At 42.9% G+C, this 13,650-nt stretch overlaps 1 protein-coding gene across 1 annotated transcript in view; it reads right to left on the reverse strand.

Annotated features, from left to right (window-relative positions):
• Window positions 1-13,650, reverse strand: part of LOC146856132 (uncharacterized) — a 376,777-nt gene that overhangs the window by 40,375 nt on the left and 322,752 nt on the right. The window contains exon 27 of the mRNA XM_085651211.1: window positions 7,861-7,971. Within this exon, the coding sequence (XP_085507337.1) occupies window positions 7,861-7,971 (111 nt within the window). The remainder of the gene's footprint in view (window positions 1-7,860; window positions 7,972-13,650) is intronic.

The raw sequence follows: 13,650 nt of genomic DNA on the forward strand, positions 1-13,650 counted from the left end.
GGTGTGATCGATAGCTAGAGCTTTCCACCTCCGTTTATAAACTCTTGCACAAGGTAGAGAAAAGGAGCTGGGCAGGGGCATTGGACAGCGGAAGCAGCCATGGACAGTTGGAAAGATAGACCCTCTGATGCCTATTAGGCCAACGACTCTGCTCACAGCTGACCTCAGGACCAATGGGTCTCTCCAGGATCAATGAGGCTGGTTCCTTTACACCCTCTAAGGACCAGTTGGAGGGAGATCTGAAATTCTGTGCTCCAGCAGGAGAAGAAGAGCACCAGAGACAAAGACAAGGAGAAAGGCAGGGGCAGGGAGCCAGTGGAACCAGCTCCCTGCAAAGTGTGCCACACAAGAGGCCAGGAGGCCTGTGATAAAAAGCCCCGGGTAGTTAGAGCTAGTCACCGGGAGTACAATTAGCCTAGAATCATCAAGTGAATCAGCCCAACGGGGCTGAAATATCAGAGGAAAACATTTACAGACTGACCCCCAGCTCAAGAGACAGATCGTGTGGGGCTTCGCCACGAGTCTTCCAATTACCCTCAGGGTGGATCAGGGCCCTGGAAGTCGGCACAAGCATCATTAATAAATCATGTTCCTAGAGGGGGCATGCATGAGGTCCCCTCCCCAGAGCTCTCCAAGGTCCATGGACCCCATCCCCCGGGCCAGTTTATACAAAGAAAAGGCCCAGGACCCCATCGTTGGACCCCAAAGAAGAAGTGGAAAAGGAAGGAGCATTGTTGCGCCCTCGCCTCCCCAAAATGGTGGTGGGTTTGCCCTCGCTCCCTATGCCTGTGTCTGGAGGGAGAGGGGTGGCTACTACAAACAACACTGTGCAGGTACAATCCTGTTGCTGGCTCCCGCGCTGGCAATAAAGGATTCCAACTGGGGGATCCGGGGATCTGCTCCCAGCCTTGCCCCAAGGAACACACAAGTAGGGTAACCCCCAGAGCAGTGGGGACCATGCACCCCAACAAAGGTAATAGAAACAAAATGTTGCAGGGCACAAAGCACAGAGGGACAACAAAAGAGATGCTGTAGCTGGAGCCACTAATTAAATATGCATAATCCCAGAAGGAGTGCCCATATTGTCCTGCGGGGCTTTCATTTGCCTGCGCTTCTACTGCATTTAGTGACAGGGGCACTATCATTTCAAAAAGAGTTCTGGGGGCTGCAGGAGTGCAGCAGTCCACATCCTAAAAAAAAATTGATACGATTCGAAGTAAGCTTTATTCGATTATCAGAAATACAATCATAAAAGCATAAGACAACAAATATAAGACTTACTGTGCAATTAAAACCAAATGCAATTTAAAGGGATCAAGTATAAAAAATTTATGTGACCTAATAAACAGCCACCCAAACAAGAAGATTAAACAACCATACTTTTTGAACAGCAATGGATCTAAGAATAAACGTGGCAGTAAATAAACATATGTCTATCTCATTTAAAGAAAACAACAGGTTCAAAGCAGATTTCAGAGTACGAGACCCGTGTTTCTTAAAGAGTGGTTTCAGATAGGCAATACGCAAATGCTTATACAAATCACATGCAAGGAGAAAATGTGTAACACTCTGTTTAGTAACTCCATCACATGGGCAGGGAACAGTGGGATGTTTTCTCATTAAGGGAAAAGATACCAAGTGATGAACAATACCTAATCTCAATCGAGTCAAAACGAACCGGTGTGAAGGTCGAGTGACTTGAGAAAGGTATGGTTGGAACCCTACAATAAGCTCCTGTGAATGATAAAAAGCCACGGTTACAAGCTGCATATTCTTGAAATGGCGGCGTTGGACTTTTTCCTTTAAAAAGATTTGTTTAAAATCAGACTTGGACAGATCAGACGCATAGTTTGGGTTTACTAGGATATTCACCTTATAGAAATCCTTAAAAACAGTAACCACATATTTTAACCATGGGATTTGCAGGTATTTGTCTAGACTAAGGCAGTCCTTAATAATGCTTCTGTTAAATCCAGTCTCTTCCTTCATCCAAATCGACCTCCATAACATTAATGGTTTCAACTCTGCTAAATCAGACAAATAATTCAGCCCCAGTCATTATGAATTAATGATGTAGGTGCGGACGAGGGGAGACATAATAACTTTTTTAGGAAAGCATTTTCCTCAATCTGAAGCTCTCCATGAGGGCAATAACCCCAAACCCCAGCGCCATAAAGCGCTGCCGAAACACACTTAATATTATAAATGTGCAACATATCAAATATGCGACGATCCCCCAATTTGAGTGCAAATTTAAAAATGCCGTAGGCGCATCTAGCCATTTTAGCTTTAACGTTTAAAATCTCTTCATGCCACATACCATTATTTGAAAACATGATGCCTAGGTAACAAAACTTGTTAACAACAAGAATTTCCTGATTCTCAATGTGGAAGGTTCTCAAATTCCTTATTTTACGGCCACACGGTAAAACAAAGGTCTTGGAATTATTGAGTTTTAGTTTCCTTGCCTTTATAAAATCAGAGAATTTACTCATTAATTTTTGTAAACCGATGGGGGTCTTGAGAGGAGAACCGTGTCGTCAGCATAGAGCAACACAGGTACCTCCTGACCCTCAATTTGCGGGGCATCACATTGGACCTTTTTTAATTCGGCCTCTATGGCATTAATAAAAAGGGAGAAAAGGAGAGGTGCCAACACACAGCCCTGCCTAATACCAAGGCTCACCGGTATTTGACTTGTACATTCACCTGCTAAACCATAGCGTATTTTTGCAGATAATTTTGCATAAAGTCGAGCCAAAAAGAAAATAATGGCCTGGGGGGCACCTAGGTCCAGAAGGGTTGACCAAAGTAAACCATGATCAACCAGATCGAATGCGCTACTGAGATCGGCAAAGCAGAGAAAAAGAGATCCCTGCTTAGCACGTGTATATTTCCCAATAATGAGATCTAAGTTTACGCATTGTTCCAAGGTTCCCCTACCTTTCCTGAACCCATATTGGGATTGGGCCAAATTCCCCTTATCCTCTGCCCATTCCTCTAATCTAAACAGCAAAACCCGACTCAACGTTTTTAATGAAGAGTCTAGGAGTGAAATGGGGCGGTAATTTTTGGCTTCAGATGTAAGGCCCTTTTTGTATATAGGGATAATTATGGATTCCCCCCAGGTCAACGGAATCATAGCCTCTACAGCCGCATTAAAAATGTTAGATGAAACCGGGCTCCAAATAGCTGTATCGGCTTTATAAAGGTCAATTGGCACACCGTCAGGCCCAGGAGCTTTCCCACCTTTGCTACATCTTAAAGCAAGTACTACTTCAGAAGGAGTAATATTAAGTGGGATAATGGGCCATGCGGCGGCAAGTTGACTAGGCATGCATAATGTATCACTATGGTTAAAAATAGATGAAAAGTGAAGAACCCAGCTTTCCTTACTAACTTGGGAGGTAATAATCGGGACATCGTCATTCCTTAAAAAAGGACTATTGACGGTATCCCAAAAGAGCTTACTATTAGATAGCTCAACCGCAGCTGTCAATTTGTCCCACGCTTCTGCCTGAAGTTCCCATCCTAAAAAAATTCAAAAGTGACCCTAAGCTTCCTGGGTCAATGAAGTGATGAGCCATCGCAGGCAATCAGCTAGGCACTGCCAAGCCTGGAACGTTTGTCCTGCACTCTGTGAGTCCAGCTATCTCTATAGGTCAGCCCTATGGTCATATGATTTGTGGCCTAAAGTGGTTAAAGAAACACACATATTTCAAACAAAAGAACCCAGATCTTTAATAAACAAAAAATTACTCTCCACTAAGAAAGAACACATTTTTTCTTGTAAAACCTTCACCCACCAGGGTTACCCTTTGGTGGCATGCTTCATCATCAGGTCCATCCCATTCCGCTACAGATGGGGGCGTGCTGCGACCTACGGATTACGTGGGAGCACTAGTTTCTTATACAATGATAAAGAATGGTGTTTTGAGGGGGGAGAGGGAGTGGTGGTTTAGTTTAAAAATACCTGACTAGTAGGTGTATCCTATTTTCTTTCTACCTCCAGTCGGTATGCTTAAAAAGATAGGGGGGGAATTTGGGAAAAAAGTAGGTAATGATACTGATTTCCTAAAGGTTAATATGTTTCAAGCCACACCCCTAAATTGACTTTGCTTCAGGACCTAGGGAATCTAGTTCCCTGGTTGCACTCCTATTTTTTCCTCAATGGACGCACACTATTTGCATGCCAAGAAATTTAAAAATATAAATTTACCAACTATTTGGTGTTAAATCACTGCTTGTAAAAATAATGCCTTAGACTTGCATCATGGTTTCTCCGTAGGGGCAGAGGGTAGCCGGTTGTCACACTCACAGCAAGGTGATGCCTCTTCTGTCAGCAGCTAATTAGGATACCCCTCCGGAAACACACAGACACATGTAATGTTGTTTCACAATGTTTTATTTGGTAATGTGTATCTGACAATGATTTTTCAAAAAAGGTTGCAATGTTTAATTAATAATAATGATTGCAGTTAAAATATGGTTACTGATGTCAGTGATAGAGGGACGGTTATTGAACATGTGATCATTGGTCTTTTAAATCTAGTAACGCTGACAAAGCCATTGGCCTGCTTAATCTAATGTGATTCTCTTCTATTCCGTAATGTGCCTTTGGAATGCGAGGGGAGATAATGTCATTTTGGAGAGTCATGACCCTTTCAGGGTCCAATATAATGTCATCAAAGATATTTCCACCAGCCGTATGTATATTTGTAATTTACTGCCTAGTAGCGAGTGTACTTTTCCACAGAAAGAGCACAGACTGGACAATCATGTATTGAGTGTTATGATTGCGTGTCAGCAAATGGTGATTACAAACCCACACCACCTCCCTTGAGTAGGTCTTGGGCTGTTCTGCTTCGCTACCCTGAAAAGGCCATGTGCTACAAAGGGGTGGTTGGTTCCTAGTAAGGGGACAATTGTGGACCCATTACTTGCACGGGGCTCACATCCTGCATAACTAATAGCCCGGTTTCCTTACAACCCTATATTAAATGGCATTCTTGTAAGTTGAATTGGACCAGGGCAAATCTGATCACATAACACATAGGGTCACATGTCTGGAACTCTATGATATTGTGGTGTATTAAGCAATTAACAAGATAAATGATATCACCCAGGGCCCCGTCTGACTGATATCAGATGACGAAGCATAAGCTGAGTACTGTTTGGAATCACAGAACTAGGAGATATCCAATACAGACTGATTTAGCCCAGTTACTTGCAGTTCACATTTTGAGTTTCAAAACGTTCATCCAAGACAAAAAGACAAAACTTTACCAGATTTATTCCAACTCTCATTGAGGTTTCTTTTCAAAACACCAGTCTCTCATCATGACAGCAATTACGTTTTTTTTTACAGCGCATATAGGATCAAACACTTGGTACCTATTGACTCCTATCAAATTCAATTTAGAGATCTGAAATGTCATCTCACATGGAGGGAGTAGGCTATTACCGCCAGTAAGAACACTGGACAGAGCAAGTTCCGCCAGAATGGGCTGATACATGTTGTGTGGGAGAACAAAAGAATACGAAGAGTGAACTTGGGACAGGGAAACTTGTTCATGGTCAACTCCATTCAGAATGAAAGAGTTTAGAAGCACCACGAAAAGAATCAGGAAGGAAGGATCAGTTCCTGGTGTGCTGGCATTACCTGATGCACTCCTGTTTCCAAAATGAGCCCCATCCAAAAAAAACCTTCAACCTAATGTTACTGTAAAAGAGGTCATCGTAGAGCATGTACCAATAACTCATAGTTTAGAATGAAAATATAATAGGCCTATTTACATTGATACAAATATTATCAAGGTATTCAACAGCAAATAACAGCACAATAAGCCTCATTAAAGGTGCTCAATACTAATGTTTTAGATGTTACCTGCCCATACTCTACAAAGCTTTCCTAGGCAATTTGGTGGAGGAGGTTCGCAAAGACAAAATAAAGGACATGAAAAACAATTACACTTGGAAAGTAAAGTTAGATTTGGGAAAATACCTTAATTGTAACTATCACTTAAATGTTCAATGTAAGCAAGCCTGAAATTATATTTTGAATTTTAATTTTAAGCCTTCTCAGCATCCTTAAATGTAATCTCCAAATGGTAGGTTGCACAGTTGCGATAATGAACCCCATCAGCTACAACAAACATCATTAAAGTAAGCTGCCTTGCAGGAATAAAGCCTTCTTAATCTTTTATACCAATTTATCAATCATAACTCTTCCTGTCACAATTTAGGTGGGGAGATGGAGAGTTAAGAAGCACAGAAACGTGGTCCCCTCCCAGGTTTCTTTATCACTTTGTTGATTTTTCCCTGCCAAGACTTAGGGACAGACCTCTGTGTCAATACATTATTAAACAATTTCTCTTTGGGGAGGAGAAAATCTTACAAATGTGACTGATCAACTTCTATTATGATTCCTTTGAGATTTTATTTTTGACAGATCATTGCTCAGGGCAGCTCTCCTTCTATTGGTGTCATGGTGGTAACAACAATGTAGTGCTAATGGGACTCAAGCTCAACCTCTAATTGAGCTAGAGTGGAAAATATATAGTGCTTTTTGCCTAACTTCTCAACTTCTTGAGTAGGGAGATTCTTGTTTTGAACTTTCCCATATCCTCTTCCTAGCTTATTAGACTTGCGGTTTCCCTGACCACTCCCATATTTTAATCACTTTGTACTCCTTGATCTGGATGCAAATCTTGCCCAGGTCTCTCCAATATCTGAAAAACTCTCTGTGTGCCCCCTCTCAAAGGCTGCAACTTCAACCTCTCCCACACTTTGTGGCAGGTCACCCACCTGGACAAACAACACGAAATTCTGCGCACACCACACTCGAAGAGCACAACCAGCACCTGTCGTGCATATCTTAGTGGGGCAGCCTAAAGGAATGTGTATTATGCAACCAACCTTGGTATGCGGGATGTCCAATACACACGGAAGGGAGATGAAGCAACCCAAAATAATGTGGATTGTTTAACTAGCTAGTATATGTGCTGACAGAATCCCATCCGTGATTGGCATACAAAAATCTTAGCACGAGGCTGGTAATTCAATGAAGGAACCTCCAGAAGTAGAATTTAGGGTGGCCATTTTAGAGCTAAACATATTGTATGTCGAAGCAGTCCATTCAGTAGGGCAGAGGGAACATCATAATGGTGAGCGAATAATAAACTGACACTTAAAACTCAAGTGCATGCAATCACCCATGTTTAATGATAATGCACATCAATCAAGTGATATGCTATTAAGGAAACAGAAGAAGCCAGACAAACAGTAGAAACAAAATCCAGGCCATCATCTGGGATATTCAAGATTTTGATGAGCCATCAAACATTTTCTGAAATGGCAGAACCAGGAGTTGATATTTAAACTAATATGGCTTTGTGACTTAAAGGTGTAAACTTGTAGGACATTGTTTCACTGTTTTGAAATCTGTTTTTCATCAGTTGCATTGATATCTGTTTTTAAGCAGCTGTAAAGCTACAATTTAGCCTGGTTGTGTGCTATTACAACAGAGACTGTCAGAATGGCATGCAAATCTGAAATGCTGGTAAAATCTATCAAAGGACTTTATCACCCTCGAATATATCCGTGGTCAGGTTCTATTCTTGTTGCCAGGAAACAAACAAAAATGGGAAGCAAGAAGCGACAGAGACACTTTCTCCTAGCACACTCTCAATAAGAATGTTTTTGTTTTACAAATTGACATCTCATATAAATAGGAGTTGTCAAAAATGGCTCTATGTTCCGTTCCAAAAATGGTAAACCCTGAGATTGTCTGAAGATTGCAGGGTGTGGGTTACTCATGGACGAAGCTATATAAACTAATCTGACTGAATAATAACTTACCCGAGTTTGGGTCTATGCCATTCTCTGTAATTTCTAATCCAAGGTGATCAATGAAAATGGGAACTGTCTCTTCTTTACTCATCCCGGTCTTCGCATCAATAAAAGGAAATCCTGCAGAATCAGGTCAATAATGTTACATCTTTTAGAAAATTGATAATTGTACATGTTAAAAGTAGCATAAATCAGTTTAAAATAAACATTTTCCAAAGTCTATGAACCCCTCCTATTCTTTGAGCATCTTCTAGAGACAACTTGTTTATTAGTGCTGATTTAGATATTTTGCCACGTTCTCTTTAGACAAATCCCGCCTCTGTAACTCATCACCTCTCTGCTTCTGAAGATCTGGTTTTAGATTTCAAAAGCAGATCTGTCAACCAAACCTTATTAGTCCAAAAAATAAAAGTGTAGCCAAATGTTCCCTGGCCTATCTGCTACATGCATGGACACATTTGGACTGTGCTCATTGTTGTTCCAGAGACTTGGCATTAATAGCATTACTATGGCAGCGAAACGTTTGCGCACTGGTACCTTTTCAGAAACAGACAAGATAAAGAAATGCAATTGCAGAAATCAGGATCAGGCTTTACACACCACTTACACCCCGTAGGAACAGAGCCTAGGTTTTGCAGAAGAGCTCCTGGGCAAGTTGACAGATGTGGTGAGCAGATCCTGTGCCCTCGGGTAGAAACTCCTTTAATGTGGGTAACGCTCTTCTCTCTGCTCTGTATTTCTGCTCTACTCTAGTCTTCCCAATTTTGCTTCTCCTGTGTGGACAGGGGATGGGGTCTTAGATTCTCAAACTGTTCGGGTCTTCGAAGTCTTCTCAGGTTCTGTTCTTCTCTGAAAAGGCTTTGTCAGCAGGTATGTCAGTGTCAGGCATGGGGGAACCCAGATACACCCTGCGATCCTCAGCAGTTGCAAGGGGAGAAAGCTGAATAATAAGGACACTGAGCCAGGGAGGAGACCTCAAAACATATGCTTAATCACCCAATTCGTCTGAAACTTGACTGCAGGCCAGTGAAGAGTCAAGACAATTTTCTGCAGGGAGATGTAGCACACAAAAGCTTGTTATTTGGTCCCAATCGCTACCCACCTGTTAAGAAGGCTGTTAGACAGTTGTAATGTGAATGTTAAAACAACAGTTGATGGACAGAATGCAGAACAATGTCATACTTTCACCCCAGTACAGAGATCTGGGACTAAATCCATCGTTTTTTTGCTCACCATGCAATTCCAGTTTGAACCCAGCCACATGCAAATCAGTCTTGACCCTGTGCCTCATGGGAACAGGCCAGCCCGACCTGCCAAGCCAGGTCCTCCCTGGACTGGAACCAAGCATCCTAGGACCGGTTTCAGGGTTTCACCCCTCTTCAGCCAGGATAGCTTGATTCCAGTGGCATAGAGAGCACGGGACTCACGTCTGAGCATACCTGTCCAAACGGGGTGACAAATGCAAAGACAACAGTTGATGGACAGAATGCAGAACAATGTCATACATTCACCCCAGTACAGAGATCTGGGCCTAAATTCATCATTTTTTTTTGCTCACGATGCCATTCCAGTTTGAACCCAGCCATATGCAAATCAGTCTTGACCCTGTGGCTCATGGGAACAGTCCAGCCCAAACTGCCAAGCCAGGTCCTCCCTGGACTGGAACCAAGCATCCTATTACCGGTTTCAGGGTTTCACCCCTCTTCAGCCAGGATAGCTTGATTCCAGTGGCATGGAGAGCACGGGACTCACGTCTGAGCACAGGGTCAAGACTGATTTGCATATGGCCGGGATCCATACTGGAATGGCATGGTGAGCAAAAAAACGATTGATTTAGGCCCAGATCTCTGTACTGGGGTGAATGTATGACATTGTTCTGCATTCTGTCCATCAACAGTTCTTTTTGCATTTGTCACCCCGAGTGGGACAGGTATGCTCAGACGTGAGTCCCGTGCTCTCTATGCCACTGGAATCAAGCTATCCTGGCTGAAAAGGGATGAAACCCCGAAACCGGTCCAAGGATGCTTGTTTCCAGTCCAGGGAGGACCTGGCCTGGCAGTTCGGACTGGACTGTTCCCATTGGGCACAGGGTCAAGACTAATTTGCATATGGCTGGGTCCAAACTGGAATGGCATGTGAGCAATAAAACGATGGATTTAGGCCCAGATCTTTGTACTGGGGTGAATGTATGACATTGTTCTGCATTCGGTCCATCAATAGTTCTTTTTGTAACAGGAATGTTAAGCAGGACTACTGTATGCAGGTATATCACACAAATTATAATTGGTATAAGATACTGTAATGCTACACTGATTGCCAAAACAGTTCAGAAAGTCACCATCTAGCATGAAACTCAGAAGACAAACCTCAGCAGAGAATTAAAAACAACCTTCAATGACGTGCTCCCAGGGAGGTTTTAATGAAATTTGTGGGGCCTAAGAAAGGAGATCGTTACCTTAGACATTGGAGACAACACATGCCAGCCACCATGTTTGTAACATGTGCCTTCATGCAGCTTGAAAAGATGATCTCCCTACATTCAGGCTCCTACCCATTGCTTTCAAAGCAACATAGGCATGGCCCCATGAGTACCAGGGAGGGCATGTGGTTCGGTTGAGACCAGAAACATGGTTTCTTTTTTTTGTTTGTTTAAAATATGTTATTGGGAACCAAATCAGTGATCAGGTGACACAAAAACATACTTTCCGCAAAAAAACTAAATGGTTAGACCCAGCAAAAACTGAAATAAAATATAGTGCCTCATACACTTTACAAAATAACTAAGCATTAATGCAAAGCTTCCAGTTTAAACATCTTTTGGAGAGAAAGAAGGATGTTCTAAACAAATCAAATAAAACAGCACTCAAAGCATCCTCCACGCGCTCCTTGCAACAGAGAAGCCAATCTTAGGGACAGAAACAATACTCAAATTTTCCAAACTCCGTAGCGCATACCACTGGTCTTTCCAAGGCCTACAATAAAATTCTACCCAATCACCCACCTACCTTACAGCATATGCCCTGCCCTATCAACCTTAAAAAAAATATGCAATCTGGGGAAACGTACACAATTTTTCTACATGTTGCACGGTTCACTTTGCAGGAAATTAAACGGAGGTGCACATCTCTAAACTCATCAGTTCTTGTCTTAGTTCTTGAAACTCTCTCTTCCTGCCCAAAGGTTTGCCATCAAGGTCAAGGAATAAAATATATTGTTATGTAAATTAAACATATCCTTATCCTGGCAGTTACTAGTCACAGTATCTTCTCAATCACTGTGTAGTTCACTAGTGTTACTGGTATAGCACAATGGTCTCCTGAGGCATCTCCTTGATTTCTGCAAGGCAGTCTGATCTATCCATCTTCAACCCTCCAGCAGTGCTGTAAAATACTGTGTCTCTTGAAAAACCTATGTGGTTTTCAGGTATTAACTACAAGATTGTGAGTGGTCCAAGCAGAATCTACATGTTTGAATGGGGAAAAGCTGAATCACCTTAGCAACACATTTATTTTTATGACACCTATAAGATCACTTGTAATCAGAATAAGTGTAGCTCCTCCTAAGTCAGGTGGGTACACACAGTTGTACCAGATGGCACCGGTATGTGTCGCTGGACGATCTGAAAATCAGATCTTAGTGCACTCACACACCTGTTAGAGTGTCATACTTCATCATTGAGCGCTCATCATCAGGCCGGCGCTGCAATGCATGACCGGCTTCTTTATCGGAGATCTGGTGATCTGAGGTTACCGTATAGATGAATGCAAGTGAGGTAGTGAAAGGATTGTGTGGGTGCTTAGTGACAAAAATAGGTACTGGTAGCCTAGGACAAAAAATTGTAATGAGGAAGGGTACCAAGGCTAAGTATAAACAGTGGTGCTATTGTGTGGTCTTGAGGTACCAAGATAGCTACTATTCTAAGGTGATAACTAGTTCGGTCAACATGTTTCGTACCATGAAAGCCCCGTGATCAGGGGGCACTTTGTCAGGACCTAGGAACATGTTTTGTTCATGCCCCTGTCTGGGGCTGGGGGTATCCTCGCTAACAGAGGATGGCCTTTTGGTGTTTACCAGTTTTCCCAAGGTAGGTGGCGGTCAATGATTCAACCTCAATAGAGGCACAGTGGGGCTCCTTAGGCGAAATGGAGGGTCCCGACAAATGTGAGGGACACTTTGTGGATGATGCGGGCACTGCCTTGACACCTACCTACCTCCATTCAGCCTGGGACTCACTCATACAGGTCGACTTTCCTTAAAATCAGCCAGAAGGGGTTGCTCAGGATTGGTCAGGGAAAGTAAGAAAACATCTGTGAATAGGCAGAGCTTCTGTTCCTCCCTACAAAGGCTATTACTTTAATCTTAGGTTTTTCTCTAATCCTCAAAGACAGGGGTTTCACTTAGGGTGTAAATAAGAGGTGAGACAGTTAAGAACCCTGTACCATGCCCCACTGGATCGCAAAGTGGGAAGACCTCAAGCCGTTTACTTGGCTTGCTGTCCTTGGACTACTGTATTGCACTAAAATACACCCCCTCGTTTTTTATGAGGACCACATCCAGCCCTTCCCGTCTGTCTTTTTTTAAACTCCTTCCCTCCCTATGTGCTGTTTACAGAGAATCACCACCCTCGCTGTCTTCAATTCAGAAGATATCCAAAAAATGAGGGGGTACAGTATAATTTATACCGCATACAAAACAGATCTTTTTGCAGTAATACAGCGTATGGGCTACATTTCTGGATACAACTTTTTGCCATTTTCTCAGGGAGTTCAGACTGTTCATACTTAGTGGGAGCAATGTAGCAGTTAAGCGGCAGCTGAGAAGCTTGCATTTTGCTAGTTCTAGCTCCCCTGCCCAGTGAACGCAAGTAATCCTCACCAACGACCCAAATGAAAAATTTCCAATGACAAACCAAGCCCCAATGAGAATTCTGAAGAGGCCAGTCCTGATGCCTCTAGCGTGGATTCAGGGAATCCTGTCTCCTAACATGTTAAAGCCAAATGTTAGTGTAATGACTAACGTGAATTTCATGGAACAGAAGAATGTAACTTCTCACCCACCGTAACTACACACAGGCCAAAGAAGCCTGCTTAAACCCATTAGAGGAGAAGCCTCTTGGTATGCCCTGTAATGGTTATTAGTTAATCAGCAACGACAGAGCGGAGGAGAAAACGATGTACATGAATAAACAAGACAAACTGGCTTTTAGTAGAGAATGTAGGGATGAGAGACTGACATCCTCAAGAGTGCCGCATCATTAGGGCTTGTTGTCTCTGCCCTTCTAGAGACAGACTCTGCCGTTAGGAGGACCTCCAGTGGGGTCGCCACACCTGTAACATTTTCCGCGCATCAAGTGTTCTTCAGCTCCCCAAAGCAGAATCCCATCACTTCCGGACTTCGAAAAGTCCAGGTTTTCCTTAGCACTTTGTCTATCCCTCAAGACATGGGGAGAGGCAGTGATCAGCACACAGGCGCCGCCATCTTGTCTGACTCTACGCTCTAGATATCTGCCTGGGACAGGGCAGAGTGTGACTTCTGGAGCAGCCTGACTGGGGGGGGGGTAGTACACAAGTGATGTTACCACAAGAAAATCTTGGGCGCAAATCATGAAACATGGCCCCCAGCTACGACACATTCAAAAATAGCCCTAAGATGAGAATGAAATTAGCTTTTCTTTTTCATCAAACATGTGTTTGTTTTTTAACTTAACATTCCGGCTAGAAGGAAGATAAAGGTTTGTCAAGTCCATTTCTCGCCGCCACAGACAGAGAGGTAATGGGAAAAAATCCCTATATTAACTGA

The sequence above is a fragment of the Triturus cristatus genome, chromosome 4_1, assembly GCF_964204655.1.
Source record: "Triturus cristatus chromosome 4_1, aTriCri1.1, whole genome shotgun sequence".
Classification (NCBI taxonomy): Eukaryota; Metazoa; Chordata; class Amphibia; order Caudata; family Salamandridae; genus Triturus; species Triturus cristatus.